We start from the raw sequence: 21,938 nt of genomic DNA, 5'->3' as shown, positions 1-21,938 counted from the left end.
GCAGCTCTATGACATTTAAATATTTATAAGCCAGGGGGACAGTGTAGAGGGTTTGAGTGTGGGCTTTTCTGATAAGTTAATATTTTGCATCATGCAAACTGCAAACTTTTCTGATTTAGCAGAAACCAGACTGAATGACAGAGCAGGTCTGGACTTAGAGCCCACTTCCACTAAATGTGGGGGTGTGACATTTCTATGCATGGAATGTCTTGTCATTTGGATGCAAGGAGCCCTAATGCTGTTACAAACCTGTGCCCCCTAAGAAATGTGATGACCGCATTGTGTTTTGTGCCATGATCAGTTGGGAAATCAGTAGTGTGGCGACAAATCAGATTCTCCTACTCCAAAAGCAGGAATAGCAGACTCCTGCCATCTTTACTGAAGGAGAATCTCTGTTGGTTATTAGCAGTATGGGGCCAATGACACACAGTTGCACTGTTCTAATTTCATTCAGTATAGGGCAGTGGTGCACATACATGCTAGACAGTTCATTACAATAATTTGCGCTAGAACTGGTAGAAAAAAACAAAAAAAATTAACAAAATAAACAATTTGAAAATTTTCAGCCTTTCATCGTACATATGATCTTAAAGGACTCTGCAAGCACTAACTCTCTGTTTCTATACTACAACCCTGCCTCCAGCCTCTCTTCCTCATATGTGCTCGTGGCCCTTTACCCCTGTTCCTACCATTCATCAAAGCAGGGTCCAGCTTTCATGGTGCTTCAAAGGGGGGTGGGGCAACTGGAATCAAAGCAAGAGCTTACAGGCAGCTCTGGGTGTTAGAGGAGAGGCTGCAGCAGGACAATGATCTGAGACAGGGAAAGGGAATCAGTATTGCCAGTCCCAAATGTTCAAAAATCATGAGTCCAATCCCTCCCCCAAATCATGATGATTGACTTACAAGGTGAGGTTTTTAAAAAAAATGAAAATGAACCAACTTTTATTTTATTTTATTTGCCTTTTGAGCCTTTCAGGTTCTTTGGCTTCCTGTCTTTCTCTGCAGCCATGAGGGCTAGCAACTACTGTGCAGAGAGAGATGCCCAGCTGGGCAGTAGGTAGGGTGCTCTGCACCCCAGCGTGGGGTAGTGCTGTGCAGCCATCAAATGGTGTCCCACGGGATGAGTTCCCAGCTAGGTAGCAGGCAATGTGTTTCTGAGCAACCCCAGGAAGATGCCTAGCTGTGCATCGCTCCATGGTGCCAAGGAGATATACAGCTTTGCCATGACTACCAGACCCCTGCTTTCCAGCACTCAGAGTTTTCATGCTGGATAGGGACTCACACCGGCTGCCTGTTTGTTTCATCCTGGGCCAGGTGCTGCCTGTAGTTATGGACTCAAAGCTGCAGCTCCAGAATCCCTCTTACTGCCTCATCTCTCTGATTGTGGGCTCAGCCAGGTCCCAGCAGAGTGAGGCTTTTCAAATTGCCTATTTGTAGAGCGTGGTTTGAGACAGAGATCTATTCTGGACTATGCGATGTCCTCACAAGGTCCTCCAGCTGGCTGCATGGAGCAATCAGTCATGATGACACTGCCGGCTTGGCTGTTCTGCCAGGAGCAACACGGTGCTTGAAGACAAAGTGCCTGGTTTCTTTTCCTCCCTCCTCTCTCTTAGCTCCTTAGAAGGGCAAAGAGTTCAGTCCTCTGATGTCATGAGAGCTAAAGCCACTGCATAGCCAAAATCATTCCCAGACATAGTCTAGACATGGCCAGGCACTGATCATAAACCATAGGCCCTGTTGGCCAGCCCCAATCCTCGGAGCCATCTGACCCTTGGTAACTGCTCCTCTGGCCTTTGCCTTTCTGATGCTACGCTAGAGGAGCAGAGCTCAACTAAGTAACTGAGCTGTTTCTGTCCCATCTCCCATTGCGTCCCATCTCCTGCCTTGAGCACGGTGCACTCTCCTACCATTCTCACCTCTAGGGTTTTCACGCTGCTCCCCAAACCTGGAGGAGCCTCCCCTGTCCTGTGCACCAGGAGGCCACGTTTTTCTACTGCAGTACCTCTCTTAAAACCTGCTCTGTTTACCTTCCTGTCTGCCAAGGGCTGCTGCTCATGGGCTCTCTGCTCTTCCTGCCTCAGCCTTAGCCTCTGACTGCAGCAACCTGAATGTACATGGCTCTGTCTGTCCGTTACCATGGTCTCTGCTTGGCTAATTCAGACTGCATGCTCCTTGGGGCAGGGACTGTGGGCTGGATCCTACCCATCTGTCTATCTCTTCTGACAGATCCCTCCACTCGTCCACTATCTAAGTGTTAGCGGCAGCTGGCTGCTCAGCACAGCCAAAGAGAGGTAAAGGCAAAGGCGGCTTTGTTCATGCCTGGTCCCAAGGCTGATGGGGTCTAGAGCTGCCCTAAATCCCTACCTGGCTGCAATGGCCCCCAGGAGAATCCTCTTGCAGCCTAATGACCCAGCTTGAAGAGTGCTTCGTGATGCTGGAATGGTGCAAAGCAACCTTGCCAGGGTCCCAGGAAGCTGATTGTTTGTCTCAGCTCTCTGAAGTGCCATGGAAGGTTTATGACGTTATCTAAATCATCGTAGCAATCTCCTCTCCTCTTTGGAACCAACAGGAGAGCATCAAAGACAAAACAAGTTGGCTGAAATATCCCCATTGGAAAGTATTAAAAATAGCCCAGGCATTTCCATCTCTTCCCCAGCCCCGGATGGATCCCCAGAGCCAGCGTTTAAAACTGTTTGCAAGAGGTTGTTGCTATAGAAACACAAAACAAAATCCCAGCGTCTCTTGGCACAGCCCTGGCTCATCATCATTTAAAGACAAGCCAAGTCTCTTGAAAGGTCACAGCAGAGGCTGCTTGTGTTTTGGTTGCCATGCAACTTGACGTGCGTGTGGAGCTTGGCAGCGGGTCGGCTGATCTGGTTTGGCATTTGGGCCACGTTCCCCATTGGAGTCACTGGCTGGTTGGATGAGCCGGGGTGCCTCTTCCAACAGTGTCAGATAGTTAACATACTGTATGTTAGGAGAGTGGACAGCCCAGGACATTGGGATACAGGAAACTTTTGCTTCTTCTGCAGCTCACGGGGTTGTTGATGATTGAAGGTGTGACTGTCAATCACCTGGGGGAAATGAGCTGAGATTCTCAGACCCGTTTCTGGTGCTCAGGTGTCCTCATAACTCCACCTTCTCAGCTGGCCCCCTCATTGGCAGCCTCAGTGGAGAGGCCAAGGGCTGATTGGGCCATGGAGACTGAACTCCTGTCTCACCCTTTGAACTGGACTCGCCTGTAAAGGTGGAAACACATTGACTTGGCAACATGGGGGTGAGCTGGCCCTCTCACAGCCCATAAGGTACCTGCTCTGGGGATAAACAGAGACTGTCCAACTCCAGGGCTATTGACCAGCACTAACATTGGTTTCCTGAGCCACCCATGTTGCAAAAAAGGCAAACGTCATTCTGGGATGTATTAGCAGGAGAGTTGTAAGCAAGACATGAGAAGTAATTCTTCCACCCTACTCCATGCTGATTAGGCCTCAGCTGGAATATTGTGTCCAGTTCTGGGTGCCACATTTCAGGAAAGATGTGGGCAAACTGGAGAAAGTCCAGAGAAGAGCAACAAAAATGATTAAATGTCTAGAAAACATGAATTATGAGGGAAGATTGAAAAAATTGGGTTTGTTTAGTCTGGAGAGAGAAGACAGAGAGAGGGGACATGATAACAGTTTTCAAGTACATACAAAGTTATTACAAGGAGGAGGGAGAAAAAATATTCTCCTTAACCTCTGAGGATAGAACAAGAAGCAAAGGGCTTTAATTGCAGCAAGGATGATTTAAGTTGGACATTAAGAAAAACTTCCTACCTGTCAGGGTATATAAAATTGCCCAGAGAGGTTGTGGAATCTCCATCACTGGAGATTTTTAAGAGCAAGTTAGACAAACACCTCTCAGGGATGGTCTAGATAATACTTAGTCCTGCCAGGAGTGCAGGGCCTGGACTAGATAACCTCTCAACGTCCCTTCCAGTCTTACAATTCTATGTGTATAAATGTGAGCCAGCAAACTAAATGTGTTAATGTCAAAGGCCTGAGTTTGACTGAACTCTACATTTCTGCATTCCCAGACTGGCATTGGGCAAGACACCCAGGGTCTTGGAAATGTTCACAACCTAATGCAGTTTGTTTGCTTATTAATTAAGATAGTTTTTAATTATACACGTAGCTTATAATTTCTCCGAAGGGTTTGCAACCCCAGGTCCTGATCCTACAAGCACTTATGCATGTGCTTAACGTGAAGCCTGTGATAATTCCCATTGAATTTATGCCATGAGACAGATCTCAGGCTTCAAGCTAAACCCACATGCGTGTTTGCTGGATCAAGGCTCGAGAGAGAAGGACGCATGTGCTGGGAAAGGAGAAAATGAAACAAACAAGAAAAAGTCAGTTGTTCCCTGCCCTCTCCTCCCTGTGTCAGGGGGTTCACTACTCATGGCTGGGGTGCCTCCTTGTGGCTGTGTCTGGGGAATAGCTTCGCCTCTGACGCCCCCTTCCATGTCTCATTCGCGCTGAGTCCCGCTCACGCTCCAGGAGTTGCAGTGCTTCCCTTTTGAGACTCAGGATGCTTCCTCTTCGGGACTGGGTCAGGTCATTCTAGCGTTCCCTTTCCTGGGTATCAAAGTCTCACCAGACTGGCTGTCCGGGTATCATTCCTAGCAGTCCTCCAGTTCAAGGCTAGGCCACTTCATTTGTGGCTGGAGGGGAATCTGGGCCTGCCCACTACTCAGGGTTCCAGCCTAGGGACCTTACAATCAGCAGCCAGGGTCTGCTCTGTCCCAAACCTTGCCACTGTTTTCCTGGCCTGCTTCTTACTCTGTCTCTATCAGGCTTCCTTATCCACAACCCTTCTGAATAGGTGCACCCTTGCCTTAGGGCCCGTGTCCCAGGGCTTCTACTCTCCCCCTGGGTTTCTCCCTCATTCCTCTCTAAGCCGGGAGAGTGACTGCAGATTTCCATGCTGCAGTCTTCTTCTGTCCTCATGCTTGGCCTTATATCAGCCCCCTTGCTCCTGCTCAGCCTGGGGCTCCATTCTCAGTCCTCTCCCTCAGGTGTGGTTTCTCAGGTAACTTAACCCACTCTGAGACACAACAACCCTTTTCAGGCTAGTGTGGGGTGAACACCCTGTCACACTTCAGCCACTGCCAGAACCTCAGCATCTGTCAGACTGTTAAACTGGGACCAGGAGTGTATTTATCTTTGCGTCCTGTACAGCACCGAGCACATTACTGACTAAGCAAATCACAGTAACAACACAGCACCCTTTGTGTTACTCATCAACTAACTGCACCACAACTTGCCCTCAGTCCAAATGGGAGACACACTGCTCCTTGTACTTTGGTGCCCTGTCTCAGTCACAGGCCAGAACCTGATGCTTTCGAAGAAGGCACCTCTAGCCCTTAGGTACTGGGCTCATCGTGCAGTGCTGTAACTGAGGATCACTGCAGACCACCACATGTCTCCCCCTAAGCATGAGGTTTCATTGCACAGCTGGGAAGGACAGTAGGGGTCAGAAATGATCCAGCCCACTTTTTGAAGTCCAGCCACAGGATTGGTGCCATGCTGAGTGACATTATAATCACAAGGTTTAATGTCATCATTGGTTTTATTGCATAATCCTGTAATTCACCTGCTCCAGTGGCAGGATTCTTACACTGAGGCCATTCTGAAATCTCTCCTTTCTTTGTCTCTTCTCAGGTTGTTGAGGGCCTCTACTTGGGAAACATCCAGGGTAAGTGTCTTTTGCTTATTCCGTCTCCCAAGCACCAAGGGAGATTGTTGACCAAGCACTATCAGTGCACTTGGCATTGTACAGGAAGACACGGTTCCTGCCCCACTGAGTAAAGAATCCAAGGGCCTGATCCTATTGGGTACTGAGTGCCTTGTGCAGGGTGCCAAGCATCCTCAACTCCCAGTGATTTCATTGTGAGTTGAAGGCTCTCAGCACCTACCCAAGACTGGACCCTTATGAACCAGAGACTGTATAAATGGGCCACGTGTATGAAAAAGAGTGCTCCCTCCTTCCCAAGGAGGCTTTCTTCTCAGAAGCTGCAGAGAGGACCCCCCCCCCCGCCCCATACACACACAGTCAAACACGCCTGATAGTCAGTGAGGGCCCTGCAGACAGGTTCCTTGGCAGGGTCCCGGGAGCTGTTCCCCATCGCTGTGCCACAGAGAATCTGCTTCTGCAGGACTCTCATCCTCACCCATGGTGAGACAATGCAAAGTCCCTCATCCCAGTCCTCCGTGGCCTTTTGCAGAAGGAGCTACAAGCAGTTCTGGTGCTGAGGAGAGAGACCCGTTCACTGCACTGAGGCCTTTGGCATGTGGCTGGCCCTGGGGAAGTTCAACAGACACGTTGGCGCCCAAACCCATTGTGTTTACTGTGAAATTCCCACTGGGCCAACACCTGGACCTTCTTAGCAGTGCTTTCCGATCCACTGGGAGCTTTGCCCTTTGTGGGCTGGGAGCCAGCCCCAGACATCTTCCATGAATGCTGCTGCCCTTTTAAAGCTGTTCCCTAGGTGGTGATCAGGTGATGCTAGGAGGAACCTCTGGTTGTTGCCCATCTGAACAGCCAAGCTGCTTGTTGGAAGTAGGACTTGGAAGTGTTTTATGTATCTCTTGTACCGCTGATGGCACTGTGATTCCTCTTTGGATGGGCCAGGAGTTTTTCCACATAGTGTTAGGAGGATGAGGAGTAAAGAGGAGAGGCAGGAGGAGTGAAAAAAGGAGAAAAGTAAAGAAAAGAAAATGAACTGCAGAGCAGAGATAAGGTTGGCAGTTTTGGTTGGACGTGTTCCTGGAGGTTTCATCACATGACATCATCTTTCATTAAAAATTATTATTTAATACCTGGAGACTCCAGGACAATCCTGGAGGCTTGGCAACCCTGGAACTGAGGCTCTTTGGACAATGCTAATTCTGCCTTCAATCTGTGTGTTTAGCGTGCAGATTGCAGCCAAGTGGAATTTACCAGGTTGGTTCCCTGGGCTGATGAGAGCTAGCATGGTGTAGTATGTGCCTGGGCCGGGGTTACAGACTTGACGTAAGTAAACCCAGCCCCCAGGTTACCAGCTCCTTGTGTCAGCACTGCTGAGACTGGTGGGATTCTAGGAGAGAGGCAGGCTGCTTGCTGTTCTCCTTTACATATCATTACCCAGCATGCCCTTCCAGCTTGCAGCTGTTCTCTGGGAAGAGGCTGAGAGGCACCAGGGTGCTTTGCCTGATGACAGATCTGAACTGATTTGAATGTGTTCCTCAGGAGGGCTGGAGCGAATGGGGATAATTAATTATTAGACGAACCTTTCAGAACTGCCACGCCAGCGCTGCTGTGAAACATTGCCAGGATACTGTCTGTGGGCCCTCTCTGGGCACCTCACAACCATTAATGTGTTTATCCTGTTAGGGAGGGCAGCATAGGCACTGGCACTTGGGGTGCTGGGGGTGCTCCAGCACCCCCTGGCTTGAAGTGGTTTCCACGATATACAAGGTTTATAGTTTGGTTCAATGGCTCTCAGCATCCCAACGATACAAATTGTTCCAGCACCACAGGAGGGCAGTGCTATTAACCCCATTGTACAGCTGGAGAACTGAGGCACAGAGAGATCATGTGACTTGCCCATGGTCACACGGGAAGTCAGTGGCAAAGTGGGGGATTGAAGCAGGGTCTCCAAAATGGCCCACTAGTGCTCTAACCACTGGACCCTCCTTCCTCATTGTGTGCTTCCTTTTGTCCATCTGATGTGTGGATCTTAGGTTTCTCCACCTCACAATCATCAGACTGAGAGCCGAGCAGGGAATTTAAGCATTGTATGGGCTAGGCAGAGATTCCATAGCAGGTTGGCTCAGTTTTCAAAATATTTTTGGGTGCATTTTTAAAGGCTAGTCCTGTGAACTGTTCTGTAAGGCAGCTCACTACCCATCCTTCCTTTATATGTCCCCACTGGACCCAGCTCTGCTGTGGTGCTTCTGTGAAATCAGCTGGGTCAAGGGGGATGGAAGGGCAGATGCCACTTCATACATTTATAATTAACAGGTAAAGAATCCCAAATGTGTGTCTCTCCCTACCCCTTGTATGGTATCTATCTGAGTATATGCCTACCCCTCCAACCTCACACGCCCCTTAACTTCTTTGACTGTAAACTCCTTATGGCGGAGACTGTGGCTTCGTATGTGTTTGGACAGCTCCTAGCACAATGAGCCCAACCAGGGCTTCTGGGGGCTACCATAATGTAAATATTTAAAGAATAATAATACCCAGCTGATATAATCTGCCTATTGCATTTATAGGGGACCTTAAAGAGATGTCACTCCTATGCTCAAACACACCTATAAGGAACCAGCAGTATATAGGCACTGCAATGTATAGGCACCGACGTCTTTCTATTTACACTAGCATAATGTGGAGCTTGCTCTTTATCCCAGGATTTAGCCACTCAGGCCGGGTGTTTTGTATTTATTTTGTAAGGGTTGTTTTCCCGGCAGTCCTGCACTTTAAGCATGAAGTCTGGGTGTCACTGTGGGCTTGCCTTTTACGCCACAGCAGACAGCCTGCATTTCCTGGACAGGGTGACATTTTTTCCGGCGAACGTGAAGGGCTGGGTTTGGTTCTTCAGTGATTCACACACCCCTGGATTTCTCTCCCCTAGCGAGTCAGTGATCACCATGCCTGGGATGGCGTGGCTGCCACTGCAGAGCTGCTGCACTCTGCAGGAGCAGGTAGAGAGGAAACATGGGCCAGTGGTTTGGGTAGCCTGGGTTTAATTCCTTGCTCTGGCAATGCTCCCCTGTGTGACCACAGCCTCTCAGTTCCCTATCTGTGCAATGGGGATAACAGCACTGCCCTGTCTCCCGGGGGTGTTGTGAGGGTAAGTACCTGAATGGTTATAGGGTGCTTAGATACAGCAGTGATGGGCTCCAGAGAAGTACCAGAGAGAGAGGGTTTCTAGATGACTGGTGTGTTTTCAATCTATTACACCTGCCCAATGGGAAAAGCCCCTTTTAACACAAATATGATTACCTGGACTGAGGAATCCTTGCCTCCTGTTTGTATAAGAGGTGCGCTCTCTCTAAAGGCCAGGGAAGGGCTGGATGGAAGCTCCATTCTTTCTGGTTAAATGATTTCTCGTCCCCAAGTGCTGGTTTCTAAAAGTGTCCGACGTTTGGCTTTAAATGAAGCAGTGGGGTGACAGAGCAAAGAAAGACATGAAGAGAGAAGGGCTGTAAGTTTGCATGTCAGTAGAACCTCTCCGTGGAGAGACTGCAGAAACCAGAAAGGCCACAGCCAGTACGTCTACACTGCAGTCAGGAGGCGTGATTGCAGCACGGGGAGACATGCCTGAGCTAGATCAAAATTCACTCAAGTAACAATAGTATTGAAGCCTGGCAGCACAGATGGGTTAATTCTGCCCATCCAGGACCTAGGGGATATACTTGAGTGGCCATTAGCTCAATGCTAGTGTGGGTATGTCTGCAATGTTGACTTACCCACTGTGTATAATGTATAGGTGGGGGAAGCTGCAAAATGTATATTTTTAAAGAGAGAGAAAAGAAGCATTGCAAAGCTGTGAGCCATCGTAATAAAGAGAGTAGTCTGTGGTTCTGCGGGATGCAATCTGAATTGTGCCTATGAATGGCAGAGTCCCCATGCTGCTAATGGAAACTCTCCTGTGGCAGGGACCCAGACTTTCAGAGCAGGAGGAAACATGCTGTCTCTGGAGTAGCAGTGAGGTTCTGAAGGACACTGGTGCACAGCAGAGAGACAGATGCAAAGTCCTGGGTGGGTGTGGGTTTGTTCTATTTCTCAGCACTTTTAATTCTCAAAGTCCTTTGACATTAACTTGTTAATCCTCACTCCTGCTCGGAGAGGTAGGTGGAGAACTAAGTATGAGTATCCCATTTAACAATGGGGGAAACTGAGGCACAGAGCAGTTGAGTGGCTTGCCCGAGGTCACAGAAGGAGTTGGTGTAAGCGCTGGGATTAGAGCCTGAGCTGCAGCATCTATGCAGGTATGTTTAGAGCGCTAGTATGAGCCCTGCCACAGCAAGTCTGTGGATCCAGGCTGGGTGGCCTGCTCCCAGATATAGTGTAGTCGTACCCATATAGAGTAGGTTGTCTTTGGAGCTGTTCTTCTAGACCTTCTTGTAGACCTCCCATGCTGCTGATGGGTTTATCCCTCACCCAGTGTCAGGGATGCCTGAAGGAGACAGGCAGAGGGAACTGAAGAGGGGATGGTGATGGGGTTTGGAAAGTGTGTGGCACCACAGAACAATCCAGCAGCTGGTGACGATGCCTGAGGCTGGGCAGGATTTGGGACACATGATGTAGCCACTAGAGGGAGCAGTTTATGTCTCTCTACAGGCTAAATCTTGTTGAATTAGTGACTGCTGCCTTTAAACAGGAGAATGGGCTATAATTCCTATGGGCTGGGCACATCTCTGTGCGTGTTTGTGCAGTTCCATGGGGTCCTAGAGGGGATCTAGAGGGGAATCTAAGTCATAAGAGCACTCCAGACTTGGCAGTTTTTCAGCTTGCCACAAGATGGCTCGGCTCCACCAACGTGGCTGGTGGAGGTGTGCAGGGCCGCCCAGAGGATTCAGGGGGCCCAGGGTCTTCTGTGGCGGGGGGGGCCCCGCTTCAGCGGTAATTTGGCTGCGGGGGGTCCTTCCACTCCAGGACCCTCCACTGAAGTGCCCCGAAGTCCCAACACTTTGGCGGTAGGTCCCTCTATGGTGGTAATTCGGGGGCGGGGGGCCCTTCCACCCCGGGGCGGAAGGACCCCCTGCTGCTGAAGACCCAGAGCAGAAGAAGACCTGGGGGCCCAGGCCCTGCGAGAGTTTTCTGGGGCCCCAGAGCGAGTGAAGGACCCCACTCCAGGGCCCCCGAAAAACTCTCGTGGGGGCCCTGCGGGGCCCAGGGCCTGGGGCAAATTGCCCCACTTGCCCCTCCCCCCTTGCTGGCCCTGGAGGTGTGACGTTAAAGCTGAGTGCCCTGGCATCTTCCAGAGTGAAAGGATATCAAAGCACTATGGAGACGATGTATCTGCATCCACAGTGTCCAAAGGGCTGGGAAAGGGTGACTGTAGGATTCAGAACATCTCAAATGCTGCTTCTGCTTAAATATGAGAATGCACAAAGCCCATGACCTTTCCCACTCTCAAAAGATTGTGGGATTGGTTGAACGATCCCATCCCTGAATGGTCCCTCAAATACCTAGGAACACAAGATGGTGCTAGTAAACAGGTACGTTTCTCAGGAGGCTGATGACATTTTTCCGTCAAAACTTTTTTTTGGACGGAAAATTGGATTTTCAATTAAAGAAAAATTTTCCCGCAAAATGTCTTCTCTTCTCAGAAGCGTTTCAGTTTTTTTTTATTTGTCAGAAAATCAAAAGCCCCAAAACTGTTTTTTGCCTGAAAACTGATTAATTGGTTTTGGCCATTTTTGTTCAAATATATATATTTGGCAAAGTCAAAATTTTCCACTGAAAATTTCCATAAAAACTAAACAAAACAAAATAGCATTTTTGCTGAAAGAACAGGAGTACTTGTGGCACCTTAGGGACTAACAAATTTATTTGAGCAAAAGCTTTCAGTGGGCTACAGCTCACTTCTTCTAGCTCACAAAAGCTTATGCTCAAATAAATTTGTCAGTCTCTAAGGTGCCACAAGTACCCCTGTTCTTTTTGCGGATACAGAATAACATGGCTGCTACTCTGAAACGTGTCATTTTTGTTGAAAATTTCCATGAAGCTGGGAGTGGGAGGGGGCAGGGAAAGAGGAGGAAACCCAAGGTTCTGACCAGTTTTAATTTCTAATAAGATCAGAGCTGTTAGCAGTGGGAAAGACCTATTGGATCGTTAATTTCCTGCCCCTCCTAGTGCGGAATGTAGTCAATGTAATAGAAAAGACTAGCGTGTATTAAACTGACACTCCCTTGATCTTAGCCCAGAGACTACTGTGTGTTTTAGCTGCTGCAAACGAATATTACTACTTAATGCTTTATGGGCCAGCTTTTAAAGAGAGGGTTGGGTGTTTATGAGACTTTTTCTGCCTACAGATTCTGAGGACCGAGAAAATTTGACAAAGAACAGGGTCACCCACATCCTGTCTGTGCATAACAACGCCAGACCTGTGCTGGAGGTGAGTAGGGGTGCATTCACCGCTGCAGCCTGGGGAGATGGGAAGGAGGGAAATGTGAGAGGTGAGCCTTGCTGTTATCAAGTGGGGATAATAATGCTTCCCATAGCCGGGACTGTGCAGCTCAGTTTGCTGATGTCTCTGAAGTGCTTTGAGATCTCTCGATGAAGCTCTGCTGCTATAATACCAGTGAGGCGTAGACAGGGCCACCAGAGGGCACCCCAGCTCTGTGCAGTGTTACAAGGCTTCTCCCTGGCCAGAGAAGGAGCCGTGCCTGCGGGAGGGCACGTTGCAGCCATTTGTGGGTGACGCGAGTGTTCTTCCTTTGGGATCCTGGCCTGTGTGCAAATAGCTTGGTACACACACAAGCTTGAATCCAGGCCTTTGTCAATTGCAGGCTTGTACTTCTGCCAAGTGCTCTACATGGGGCAGATTGGCGTGGCTCAGGGCCACTTGGGGCACTTCTCTGTGGACAGCTGTGTTGGGCTCAGTAACCGAGTTCGTGATGGGGAGAGTGATGGGCGGGGCAGGTACTGGGTGCCTGGCCGTTGTCTGGTAGAGTTAATCCCAGACACACTCCCCAGATGCTGGTGATGGGAGTGGGGGGAGTTTTGGACACCAGCCCTTTGGGTGTCATTGAGATGAGAGGTCAAATCTCAGATATGTGGGTATATAGGAGTGGCTTGCCCTCCTTTCCAGGGCTCGGATTCCTGGTGGGAGTAAGGTGAGGGTAGAATTGCATGGTGGAAAATAGCAGGTTAGAGTGAAAAAGTAATCCGGAGGAAACCCAGATCCCACTTAGCCAGCCCCATATCTTCAGGCCCTTCTGCAGCACCTGCTGTTGTGTAAGTGCACTATTGCCCTCTAGTGGATAGGAACACAAATGTGTGTGAACTTCGTACCCAGGCCTGCTGCTTCTGGGGGGACCATGGTTCTGCTGGATGGGGATACATTTAGCTGACAAGAAAAATCCTTGCATGTCTTGTGCCTCTCAGTTTCTGCAGCTTCCTGGCCCTCTGTGCTTGTGCTCCCCACGCCCCTATCTGCTAGTCATTTCCTTCCAGCGACTGTTGTTGTGATTATTTCCCTCGTGCGAGATGAGGGCCCCATTGTGCTTGGTGCTGTACACACACTTAGCCAGAGACAGTGACTGCTCAGAAGAGCTTGCAGGGCAAAACAGATAAAGGGTTGGAGGGGCAACTGAGGCACAGAAATGGAAGGTGACTTGCCAAAGGTCATCCAGCAGGTAAGTGTCAGAGCTAAGAAGAAACTCCAGGTTTCTGGAGGCCTAGTCCATTGCACTACCCACTGGACCATGCTTTCTCCCTGCTGGGCCACTATGCTGTTAGTCTTCCACCTCCTCTTGGGCAGAGAGTAGGCTCAGTCCGTATCGCAGTGCAGGCAGGACCTTCTGCTAACCGCATGGGCTGGCATGGTAACCTGAGTTGCTCAGCGGCTATTCTGAACACCAGCATTGCTGTTCAAATGACATCTCCTGTTCCTGGGGAAACTCGGTGAGGGCGAAAGGTCAAAGGGCATTTTCCTGTGCGCCGTTTAATGGTAGCAATAGCAGCTCTAATGGCAGAGGTCTGGTGTCTTTGGAGTGGAAGGCTTGATCCCTGCTGATGGCTGTGAAGCCCTGTGTGGCCATGTGCGGTCGCGGAGGATCTTGGGATTGTCCCAGCAGCACTGAGCCTGCACTACTGGACCTTCCTCCTGCCCAGGAGGATTACAAAGAGAAACAACAGCGGGAACGTTTTCCTCGTGAAGGGCCATTGAGTAATTTGTGGGGTAAAATCAAAGATGTAGAAACGGCTGCGGGAGCAGGGGGAGCAGCAGCTGCCTGGGAGCTGTCTCTGCCAGAGCATGGCCACGCCAGACGGGTGGCGAACCACAGCGAGAGCTTACAACACGTTTGAGCACGTGGGGCCAGAGGAAAAGGGGAACCGGAAAAGCATGGTGGGTTGAGCAATGTGTCAATCACAGAGCCAGGCAGGGAACCGCAAACCCCAGTGCTGTTCCCAGACAGGCAGCAGTGCTGTCATCTTCCCTCCTCGGGCTGGGGGACCTGTCTCCAGCATGGCAAAGGAAACAGCTAGCAGAGTAGCAGTTAATCCCGGGGTGTGTGGGAAGAGGGGATCTGCTGGCAAGAAGCACCGAGGAGCTAGATGATCTTCTGGGCTGGAGACTGTTTGCAGTGCGGCTCCCCTGGCTGCTGGGAAGCTGCATGTCCCAGCCAATACGTTTTTGGTGCAGTTGATTGCTTAGTTTTGTTGATGGACTGGGTGCTCTGGCATGAGGCCAACAGGTACCAGGCAAGCTGCAGCTGCATGGCCCTGTCAATGGGTCTCAACCACGAGCTGCAGCACCGTGTGTTATTCCAAGGCTGCTCGCAACCTGGCACTGCCAGTGCACCTCACCCCTGAGCAATGCTCTCCCCCTTCACTCCCCTCCTGCATCCCCTGCAATTCTGACAGTCCACTGGTGTCACAGCTCTGTCAATGCACCCCATTCCTGACTTGCAGCCCCCCCGTCTGTCCAGGCCTGGGTTTTCCCCCCACAACCCACAGTGCCAATGCACCTCAGTTTCCTTCAGCTCTTTGGCAGCAGCTGCCAGTCCGTGGCAGAGCAGACAGTGGTTTGGTGATGTGTACGGATGAGGAAACCACCAAACCCCTTTTCTCCAAATTAGTTTGGAGTCTCTCAGTTGTGCTAGAGGTGGATTCTCACGCTATGCAAAGGGCTTAGGGAAGGGCCTTTCCAGCTCCTCCGGAAGTTCTTCCAAAATGAGATGAGAGAGAGAGAGAGAGAGCGTGTGTGCGCGTGCATGTGCGCGTGTGTGTGTGTGCGCGCAGATGCATGCAGGAACATTGAGAAGCTCTGAAAGGAAACACCCAGCACTGGGGATCAACACTTCTGATGGCAACCAAACACCAAGGTGATGGGCACAGCATAAATATCTAGAGAGGAGAGACAGAGCAGTATAACTCTGCTCCAAGGGGGACAGTAGAGGAGAGCACAAGGAGATCCCTGAGTAGCCTCCTCTGCCTCTTACAGTCTGAGAGGTGGATCCCGAAATGGCTTTTCCCATGAGAAGGCCAAGCTGAAAAGGAGCAGAGTTCTTGCAGATGCACAGGCAGAGCGAGAGAGGGAGAGAGAGAGAGATTCCCCAGAGATGGACTGTCTGATTTGTTCTTTGGCCTAAATCTGCCAGCGGATCCCAGCCCAAGACACGGCCTTCATAATCCCCACCCGTAGCAGTATTGATCGGTACAGCATGGGCCAGGGCACTGCAGGCTTCCCTTCACCTGCGGGGGCCATCGCTAACGGGACAAAGGTGGGTAATTCAGCCTGTAGCTCATTTGAACCTTGGCCTCTTAGTGTAGAAAGCCAGCAGGGTGCTGCCCATGAAGGTAACCTTTGAGATCTGGACAGCTGCCACTCTAGAGACTGGACTGAGTACCACCAAACTGCTTTCCCAGAGTGACTGTGCTATCAGCTGCCTGTCTCTGCTGATGACCTGGTAGTGGAAAGCTTCATCTCCCATTCAAAGGCCCCTGCACCTCCTTCAGACAGACCATTTGTTAGGCCCAATCCATCCAAGATCACAGCAGCGAGGAACTTTCCATCCAGAGCTGGGTCTCAATGAATGTTTGTGCTGCTGGAGACAGGAGGATACCCCACTCTTGGCATTGGCTGTGCTCACCCTACAAAAGTGGTCTTGTTGAGGACCATGTTTATGGGAGATTGTGCAGCAGCTGCCCCCGTTGTGCCTTGCTCTAGCCCCCGCCTTTTCACATCTCCATGTTTACTGATTTCTCAAATCACTGGCTATGTCTTGTCCAACCATCACACAGGGTGAGGGTCTTCCACAGGGCCTGAGCTGCACAGGTGAGATGAACTCATGTGGAGGAGATGCGCATCCTTGCAGAAGACCTCTGAGGTTAGGGCGAGTGAGGAACTGCTTTCCTTTTAGACTGAGAGTGTGCTACCCATAATGCCATGAGAACATGTCTCAGGGTGTGTGTGTGTGAAGAGACTCTCCGAGATTCCACATGTACCAGCTGACTCGACCCACTTTCCCAGCAGTGAAGTGGTCCCAGTCTCCTCCATTGTCTCCGACCAGGCAACGAGCAGCTAGAACTGGCCCTGCTTGAACTGACAGTGGGAATGTGAATCCAGGGCCTTCAGCACTAAAAACCTCTACTCTTGGACATACGGAGTTTGGACCCAAAGTTTTAATATGTAGGTGTTGCTTAAAACCCTTTTGAAAATGAGATTTTGGCTCCTAAACCAGAGGTTGGGACGCTGAGTGCAGCAGTGGCTGGATACCTTTAAAATCTGGGCTTAAGTCTGATGTGGACTATCCCTTCAGGAGGACTAAGACCCACTCTTTCCTAAACAGCATGACACCAATGGAGGGGAGCTCCCCTGGCAGTGCTGTTGGTGCTGCCTGATGTGGCCGGGACAGCCCAGGCGCTCCAGGTGATGGGGATAGTCTTAGCCAGCGAGTTTAAAGCCCCATGCTACAGTGATGCACTGAAGCGCTCTCCAGGCGGTGGGGGGAGAGGGAGTAAGGGCCAGGTGCTTGTCCCAGTTGTGGCACAGGTTCAGATGCTGCACACTCCTTTGGGCAGCCTGCATACTAGAGATAGGGCTGAGAAAGCCATGCAGGCTGCAGAGGGGCAGGGCGAGGAGGGTGTTGAGTCCCAGGGGAAACCTCTCCATAACTGACCAGGCAGAGCAGCTCCCGGCAGTCGGCCACTCAGTCCTGGCCCGTCCTTAAGACTGGACCCTGTTTCCTATCATGTCCTCAGCAACATGCAGTGCAGGGGCTCTGTCCTGCTCTTGCCAATGGGAGATGTGGGTCTCAAATCCCCACGGCCCATCTGAGTCATCGCTCCCGAGAGTCACACACCCTTGGGGAGCATCAGCAACAGCATCGTCTGGGGGGCAGGTCACTGTTCATTCCCCATCCATCATTTCCAGGTGAGGTTTGCTGGCTGTGCAAACCCATGGCCTGGCTGCAGCCAGCGCACCCCCTTCTTGCCAGAGGGCTCTGGCCTGCAGAACTCCCTGTCGCTGGAGCTCAGGAGAGGCCTGAGCCCGGCACTTTATAGGTGAGCGCCTTGCACAGGCGTCTCCTATAGAACAGAGCATCAGAATGGCCTGCTAAGCTGAAGACGGCCCCCATGTAAGCCCAGGCCGGGGCGGAGAGGTTAGGCCCTGCTGAGAGACTCAACGTGCCTCCTCTATGGGAGTGGGAGGGCTAGAAGAATAGATGAGCTTAGGGGTAACAAGCGCCGCCAGATCATTGGCTTCCAGGGACTTTGTGTGACAGGGCAGTGGGAATTCTGGCTTCTAGTGTGTGCTCGCACGGCAGTCACAGTGGGATATGTGCCCTGTGGGCTGGTTTATACACGGTCTTGTTGGAAATCCCACGGGCCTGGGTTCAGTGTGGGAGCAGTGCCCAGGAGGGGATTCCCATCCTTGCAGATCTTGGACACTAGGGTCACAGGGACAGAGGCCTGAGCTACTTCATCACCACAGCCAGGAGGGGGCAGACACAGGCTGCTCGAGGTTTGAGTTTCCTTCACAAGCCAAACAACAGACTCGGGTCCCCAAATCCCATCCAACCTGAGTTATGTGGGGGGCCGGACTCAACCGTGCTAGGAAGGGAGGAGAGTCTCAGGAGAAGGCGGAGAATGATCTACAGCCCTAGGAGTGAGCGCTGGTTCTCTGCAGCGTATCGTGAGGTATGCACAGGGTGGACAGAGACCGGGGTAGTGTTACCACGAGGGCCACGTGTGCAGGGCGGGGTTGTGTCTCTGCTGGGCTCGTCCCGTGTAACAGAAGTTGATGAGAGGGGCTGTGTGGGAAGGTTCTGTGGCCCGTGTTCTCATGGGCGGTGGGTATAATAGGCTAAGCCTCCCCAAACCCAGGCCGTGGCCCTGCCCTCACTCCGCGTCTCCCCCTGAAGCCAGCACAAGCTCAGCTCCAGCTGGTGGCCTGGGGTTCAGGGCAGCTCGGGCAGGTGGGCTGGTGTTTGGGCTGGCCGGCATGGCTGGGGTGGGCTGGCTGGCAGCTCAGGGCGGCTTGGCTGGGGGTCCTCTGGCTGTGGTGGGGGGCTCAGGCGGGGCGGAAGGGACAAGGTGGGGTAGGGTCTCAGGTGGAAGGGGCAGAGCTGGGGACTAGGCTCCCCTAAGTGGGGGCTCATATGCCGCCCAGGCGTGTTGTGCAGGTCTGACCAGATGGTCTGTGAATCGATGGTCCCTGTTTCAGACGTTTGGTCCCAGGACCTTGTGTGTTTGTAGCACAGTGAGGTCCCACTTCACTCCTAGCCCTACTTGCTTACGGGTCGTTTTTATTGAAAAGTCCAGTGCCGCTGATCACAGACGCACAGCAAAGAGATTGAAGGAGAACTGCACCAAGCTGGTGTTCACCTGCTCAAACGCTGTCTGGCAGGATTCTCATCCACTTTCCTGTGGAGCGGGAGCCTTAAAAACATCCCACTTTCTAATTTTGGTGCTGTGCTGGGAGGATCTGGGAAGCATTGTTTGAAAGAAGAGAAGTAAATTTAACACCCCCACCCTCCTCCCACAGTGCAGCAGGCCGAGTGATTTCACATGTACGTGTTTACACACCATCTTCCTAATCCAGGTGAGGCCCCCATCTCCATGACAACTAGCTCCATGGCAGGCGAACTAGTTACAACACATCCTCCCCCAGCTTTAATACAGCATGCTTCCACATTGAGGAATAGGTGGGAACTATCTGTGTTCTAACCATGTTCATGAACTGGGCCAAATACTTGGCTTTAGCGTGGTCTCAGCATGTGGTTGAAGTCTCATTTGCAGCAAAAGAGGGAACCATGTTGCAACTGGGTCAGGGAAAACTGTGTTGTAACGAGGACCCCTAAATATGGGCTTGTGAGATTCTCATATGTTTGCAGTAGCTTCACCGTGGGAATCACAAGCGCTCCGGAGCTCATGCCTCGGCTGCGCCATGTGAGTTTCACTTTATTGTGGGTACTATCCATAGAACGGTGACCACTTTAAGAAAAAAAAAAGCCCGTCCTCACTGGGACCAGGATGGGGCTAGCTAGACAGATTATATGTTAAGCAGGTACAGTGGATGAAATCCTGGGGACATGATGATGTTAATGGTAAAACTCTCATTAGATTCCATGGGGCCAGGATCCCACCATGTGTTTTAAATATGGCTGCTGGGTTTTAGTATGATTACATTGTGAGCCCCTTGGTGCAACGGCTGTCCTTAAGTGCTCGGAAAGTGCCTGGCACATAGCGGATACTACCCTTAATAACTCCTTTCACCCGTCTGGATAGGGGCTGGGGTTGTCTGAAAAGCATGTTGTAAATCATCCAGAATCCACAAACTTGATTAAGCCAGGAAATTCAGTGATATTTTCCCATCCTCCTTTGGGGAACTTTTACCCATATTCCATCCTGGATTTTGTGTGGCCAGCCTTTTGCTGAGGCCTTTGACTTCAACAGGGCTGGGATTTCATCCCCAGCTGGTTGTCACGCAGTCTGGAGTGGCTCACGACCGTGAGTGCCAGCCTCAGGGCAGACTGTCAAAAGCAGGGCAAACACCCCAAACTGGCGCTGTGCTCTATAATTAGATTTCATCAATCTGATAACAAATGTGACCTCCTGGATCCCTGTAACAATCTTACTATGGAGTGACAGACAGCCCCCTTGGGCACGCCGGTCTATCTTGCCACCTAGGCAAGTTGCACTTGGTGATAAATTGTCACACCAGAAAATCACAAAAGATTGAGGTTGCTCTCAGTCCCAAGAGACCAGTCACTTACCCCAGATCAATTTGTACCTTAGACCTCCCACCAGAGACAACACTGGTAGTCAATCCTATGGCAAACTAATTAAGAATTTAGTAACTAGGGAAAAACAAATGGGAGCATTATTTACAGGTTAAAGGAGGCAAGAGATACGTGCAAATGAGTTGCAGTATATGGTTCCAAAAGCGACAGAGATGTAGTAATCTGTCCGCATTGAGTGTCTTTTCAGGGCTAATCCAAGTTGATCCTGGGGATCTCTGCTTTTTGTTTCTTAGCTCCAGCCCTTGTAAGAGTCCAAACAGCAAAGAGATGAAAAATCTTCATGTCAGCTATCTTTATTTCCCTCTTCCAGCATTCAAACCCATGGGATGAGGCCTTCTGCACCTAGTTCCCCATGGGTGCAAGGGGCAGTCAGCAAAGCCTTTTTTCTAGGATGGCCCACCTAATTTTGATAATCCTTCTAGATGGGCGGGGCGGGGGGGAGCCACTCTTCCCGTCTGAGTTCACAAGTTCAGAGCAGGCATTTTTACAATTATAAAACAAACATATTTTACCTGGTAGCTTGGAATCCAGCCATTCCAAATGAGATTAACACAGGAAGCAATTTACAAGCATTTTATAGAGACTAAACACATCCTTACAAGTCTGACATATATCTTGAGCAATATTAACATATAGGTGAACTGTTCTGGTTTCCAGCTATAAATTTGTCAGTGCTCAGCTGATGCCTACAGATTTGGCAAGAGCTGGCACCTGGTTTAACAATGTCACATGGGTGAAGCTGAAAGAACAGTGTGGGGTGGGGGGTTTAAGACGATCATAGGGGTTGGAGATTTCTGGTTACAAGCTTGTTGAAGGCATTTTAATGTTGTCTCCTTTCTTCTGTTTCAGGATATGACCTACCTCTGTATATCCGTGTCAGATTCGTCCAGTCAAAACCTGTAAGTTCTTTCCAAGCCTTTAACCTACATGGGCAGCAAATTGTCAGTTTTCAGTGAATGAAAGTTCAAATTCTAATGATCACCCCTTCATTGCTGGGACAATCTTTTGATCATTGCTGAGCTTAAAGACAGCCTGCATATTAATAACATTTCTAGATTTGATCTATATGTACATGTGTGCAGAGCTAGTCAAAAAATGGCAAACTCATTTCCCTCAAGATTTCCAAGTTGATTTTGTGTCAAAGGATTTGAAATGGATCCATTTTTCATTCGCTTGTATTTTTTAATTGCCATTTTCCCCCCATTTTTCCCTCCAAACTTTCCTTGGAAACGTTCCTGAAATAATTGTCAAAACTTTGCACAAACAAGTGTCGATAAGTATTGGGATAATGTTTTCAACGCTGACTCTAAAAGAAACATTGAAAAAAGGCACATTTTCCACAAAACCCCTCCCTCTAAAATCTGACCAAGTAGACAATTTTTTGTCAAAAAATATTGTTTCTGAAAAAAGGCCATTTTTAAAAATGCAAATGCCCCCTTGGATACTGGAGATACAGGGTGGGTGAAGTAATATCTTTTATTGGACACTGAGTACAACCATTGGAAACAAGTTGACCAGGTCTGTTTGTGTGTGTGTGTGTGTGTATATACACATAGATACATAAAAACATAAGAACGGCCACACTGGGTCAGACCAAAGGTCCATCTAGCCCAGTATTCTGTCTTCCCACAGTGGCCAGTGCCAGGTGCTTCAGAGGGAATGAACAGAACAGGTAATCATAAAGTGATCCATTCCCAGCTTCTGGCAAACAGAGACTAAGGAAACCATCCTGGCTAATAGCCATTGATGGACCTATCCTCCATGAATGTATCTAATTCTTTTTTGAACCCTGTTATAGTCTTGGCCTTCACAACATCCTCTGGCAAGGAGTTCCACAGGTTGACTGTGTGTTGTGTGAAGAAATACTTCCTTTTGTTTGTCTATTAGTACTTCGTTTTGCTGCCTATTAATTTCATTGGGTGACCGCTAGTT

At 50.0% G+C, this 21,938-nt stretch overlaps 1 protein-coding gene across 2 annotated transcripts in view; it reads left to right on the top strand.

Annotated features, from left to right (window-relative positions):
* LOC115660507 (dual specificity protein phosphatase 22-A-like) overlaps positions 1 to 21,938 on the top strand; it is a 45,000-nt gene that overhangs the window by 2,992 nt on the left and 20,070 nt on the right. For both annotated transcript variants that reach the window (XM_030581979.1, XM_030581980.1), the window contains exons 3-5: positions 5,703 to 5,736; positions 12,066 to 12,148; positions 20,856 to 20,905. In XM_030581979.1, the coding sequence (XP_030437839.1) occupies positions 5,703 to 5,736; positions 12,066 to 12,148; positions 20,856 to 20,905 (167 nt within the window). The remainder of the gene's footprint in view (positions 1 to 5,702; positions 5,737 to 12,065; positions 12,149 to 20,855; positions 20,906 to 21,938) is intronic.

Source organism: Gopherus evgoodei, chromosome 12 (assembly GCF_007399415.2).
Source record: "Gopherus evgoodei ecotype Sinaloan lineage chromosome 12, rGopEvg1_v1.p, whole genome shotgun sequence".
Taxonomy (NCBI): domain Eukaryota; kingdom Metazoa; phylum Chordata; order Testudines; family Testudinidae; genus Gopherus; species Gopherus evgoodei.
The sequence above is the reverse complement of the archived record's forward strand: the minus strand, read 5'-3'. Positions and strand labels throughout refer to the sequence as shown.